Source organism: Myotis brandtii, unplaced genomic scaffold (assembly GCF_000412655.1).
Source record: "Myotis brandtii unplaced genomic scaffold, ASM41265v1 scaffold656, whole genome shotgun sequence".
NCBI classification, from domain to species: Eukaryota; Metazoa; Chordata; class Mammalia; order Chiroptera; family Vespertilionidae; genus Myotis; species Myotis brandtii.
In genome coordinates this window covers 941,538-945,272 of record NW_005370548.1, presented here as the reverse complement: position 1 = coordinate 945,272, position 3,735 = coordinate 941,538, and the positions used below count along the sequence as shown (strand labels likewise).

Genomic DNA, 3,735 nt, shown 5'->3' with positions numbered 1-3,735 from the left:
GAAACATCCATGATGAGAGAGAATCAGGGATCGGCTGCCTCCTGCACGCCCACCTCTGGGGATGGAGCCCGCAACCCGGGCCTGTGCCCTGACCGGGAATCGAACCAGCAACCTCTTGGTTCATAGGTTGATGCTCAGCCACTGAGCCACACTGGCCAGGCCGTTCAAGAACCGTCACCGTGTCTGCTGGGAGGGCCAGCGTCTGGCGGGGTGAGGTGAGTGCCAGGGCGGACGGCTGGGCCGCGGGACGTGCACACTGCCCCTCGGCTCTGTCCTGTGCTGTCAGTCAGCAGCCTGTCCGTCTGTCCAAACAGTAAGGAAGCTGATGGTGCCGGACAGACACGTGGTTTGGGCTTGGCAGTGACTCTGGCATCAGCCACGTGCAGCCACCACGGGCCCAGCCTGACGCAGGTGCATTTCACTCGCAGGCACAGTGACCACACACCGGCCCCGTCCACAGCCGCCGGGGTCAAGGGGAGTGGACACGCCCGTGGACAGACAGGAGGCTGACGGTGCCACCGGCTCCAGAGGCCCGGCTCCGGGCCTCCCTGTTCCCACCAGGGGAACGGAGCTTCCACGAGGGAAAGGGGGAGCTGTGGGGGGAGCACCCCAAATGAGCACCAACGGGACACCCTGGCTCCCACCGCAGCCGCGGCCGCACCCCCAACACATCTGTGCTCTGTCCACTCCGGGAGGGACATCAAAGGATTCGGCCAAACGTTCGTCAGGAAACACATTAAGCGCTGGCCCAACTTGGTTCCACTCGGGAAAACGTGGATCCCTCCTCAGCAGCCTGGCCCCGCATCCGGAAAACGCCCTGGCCCTGGCCCTGGCCCTCGGCCCGCCCAGACTCCAGCATTTGTCATTCCCGAGCTCTGGTGACCACATGTCTCCTGGCAGAGGGAGAAGGTCAAGGAGAGGAAAGAGTGACCCGGCGCAGGGTGGCCCCCGGCCGGGCAGGAGCCACAGCAGGAGGGACGGCGAGGCCACACCAACCCGAGGGGCAGGGGCTGGGATCCCCCTCCAGACAGAGGCACCGAGAATCGTCTCCATGTGGCTTCGTTCCAGCCCGAGCCAGATGCCGATGACGGGGTGAGGACATGAGATGCAGAGCAGCTGAGCGGGCGCCCAGGGCCCGGGCTGAGCCCAGGGAGGAACCCGCCCATGGCAGCCTTTCTCGTCTCTGCCCAGCAGAGGGGCTGCAGGGGACAGGTCAGAGCGGGAGGGGACAGGTCAGAGCGGGAGGGGACAGGTCAGAGGGGGAGGGGACAGGTCAGAGGGGGAGGGGACAGGTCAGTGTGGGAGGGGACAGGTCAGAGGGGGAGGGGACAGGTCAGAGGGGGAGGGGACAGGTCAGTGTGGGAGGGGACAGGTCAGAGGGGGAGGGGACAGGTCAGAGGGGGAGGGGACAGGTCAGTGTGGGAGGGGACAGGTCAGAGGGGGAGGGGACAGGTCAGAGGGGGAGGGGACAGGTCAGTGTGGGAGGGGACAGGTCAGAGGGGGAGGGGACAGGTCAGAGGGGGAGGGGACAGGTCAGTGTGGGAGGGGACAGGTCAGAGGGGGAGGGGACAGGTCAGAGGGGGAGGGGACAGGTCAGTGTGGGAGGGGACAGGTCAGAGGGGGAGGGGACAGGTCAGAGGGGGAGGGGACAGGTCAGTGTGGGAGGGGACAGGTCAGAGGGGGAGGGGACAGGTCAGAGGGGGAGGGGACAGGTCAGTGTGGGAGGGGACAGGTCAGAGGGGGAGGGGACAGGTCAGAGGGGGAGGGGACAGGTCAGTGTGGGAGGGGACAGGTCAGAGGGGGAGGGGACAGGTCAGAGGGGGAGGGGACAGGTCAGTGTGGGAGGGGACAGGTCAGAGGGGGAGGGGACAGGTCAGAGGGGGAGGGGACAGGTCAGTGTGGGAGGGGACAGGTCAGAGGGGGAGGGGACAGGTCAGAGGGGGAGGGGACAGGTCAGTGTGGGAGGGGACAGGTCAGAGGGGGAGGGGACAGGTCAGAGGGGGAGGGGACAGGTCAGTGTGGGAGGGGACAGGTCAGAGGGGGAGGGGACAGGTCAGAGGGGGAGGGGACAGGTCAGTGTGGGAGGGGACAGGTCAGAGGGGGAGGGGACAGGTCAGAGGGGGAGGGGACTACAGGTCGGTGGTGCCGCACTTGGGCTGCCCGATGATGTAGAAGCGCGGCAGGCAGCGCAGGCGGTAGTGGCGCCCGGCCGCGTGGGCCAGGTGTCCCCAGAAGGCCTTGCGCAGCACGTCGAAGGTGGCGCGGAAGCGCTTGGAGTAGAGCGCGTAGGAGTTGGTCAGGTAGGGGTCCGAGGTGTTGTGCCCCGTGAACTCCTCGTACCAGCACGGGCTCCTGCTGCTCGGGAGGAACTTCCTGGGGATGACGGCGAACATCTGCGGCGAGAGAGGGAGGGGGACGGGCGGACGCGCGTTCAGTGGGGGGCACGCTCTGACGGGGACTCAACACCAGCATCGAGCAAAACCGGTGAGGAGCCCAGGACCCTGCCTTTTCTTAGCCCAAAATTAAAAAGTAAAAAAACCTTTGGAGTAAATGAAGGCGAAAGTTTGATCAAGAGTCACCCTAGCATGATTTATCTTTCACACACATGCACACGCGCGCACACGCACACACACACGACAGGCTAGGTAAACAGTGGGGGCCTTTTCACTGGTTGTATATTGAATGGAGACAAAAGTACTAATTAGGACAGAATGGAAACAGGAAGAGGGAGACCTAAAAAGCAGCTTTAGCCTGGCTGGGGGTGGAGGGGGGGGAGTAGAGCATCAACCTATGAACCAGGAGGTCACGGTTTGATTCCCGGTCAGGGCACCTGCCTAGGTTGTGGGCTTGATCCCCAGGGTGGGGCTGCAGGAGGCAGTCGATCCATGATTCTCTCTCATCGTTGATGTTTCTATCTCTCTCTCCCTTTCCCTTCCTCTCTGAAATCAAAAAATATATATCTTTTTATAAAAATACATCCTATCCTATATAATAAAAGGCTAATATGCAAATCTACCAAACTGCGGAACGACCAGTCGCTATGACACACACTGACCATCAGGGGGCAGATGCTCAATGCAGGAGCTGCCCCCTGGTGGGCAGTGTGCTCCCACAGGGGGAGAGCCGTTCAGGCAGAAGCCGGGCTCACGGCTGGCGAGTGTAGCGGTGGTGGCGGGAACCTCTCCCGCCTCCGTGGCAGCACCAAGGATGTCTGACTGTCCAACTAAGCTGGACAGTTGGACAGCCCCCGAGGGCTCCCGGACTGCGAGGGTGTAGGCCAGGCTGAGGGACCCTCCCCCGAGTGCATGAATTTCATGCACCAGGCCTCTAGTATATAAATAAAATAAAAAGCAGCTGAAATCGCCGTGACCACCTGTCCATCCCCCTTCAGCCGTCCAGCTGCACCATTTATATCGGAAAGTCCCTTCTCAGGTAACATTGGACAGACAGCTCTCCTGCGCACCCTGGGCCACAGGCGTCCGATTACCCCCGTCCCCTGGAGAAATTCTTCCTAACGATGCTGACAGAGAAGCATCCATTGTTCAAAACCCGCCCATCGACAGAGCCTAGCTGGCGGCTACTCACGTGGGGCTCCTGCCTCCTGAGGTCGTCTGTGCCCGGGAGCTGCCTGGCCGTGAACGCGATCCTGGCCGCGATGCTGTCGATGACTGACCTCAGGCCCGGGGCGTCCTTCGCGGAGGACAGGTTGCCTGCGGGCGGCTGGGGATGCGGCTC

The 3,735-nt window shown here is 62.8% G+C and overlaps 1 protein-coding gene and 1 long non-coding RNA gene across 2 annotated transcripts in view; one reads left to right on the top strand and one right to left on the bottom strand.

Annotated features, from left to right (window-relative positions):
• Window positions 1–1,235, top strand: part of LOC106723831 — a 3,608-nt gene extending 2,373 nt beyond the window's left edge. Inside the window, exon 3 of the long non-coding RNA XR_001359556.1 lies at window positions 127–1,235. This is a non-coding gene — a long non-coding RNA (uncharacterized LOC106723831). The remainder of the gene's footprint in view (window positions 1–126) is intronic.
• Window positions 1–3,735, bottom strand: part of CHST15 (carbohydrate (N-acetylgalactosamine 4-sulfate 6-O) sulfotransferase 15) — an 18,560-nt gene that overhangs the window by 14,156 nt on the left and 669 nt on the right. Inside the window, exons 2-4 of the mRNA XM_014528847.1 lie at window positions 3,586–3,732; window positions 2,131–2,393; window positions 512–593 (exon numbers count right to left, since the gene is read on the bottom strand). Coding sequence (XP_014384333.1) covers window positions 512–593; window positions 2,131–2,393; window positions 3,586–3,732 — 492 coding nt within the window. The remainder of the gene's footprint in view (window positions 1–511; window positions 594–2,130; window positions 2,394–3,585; window positions 3,733–3,735) is intronic.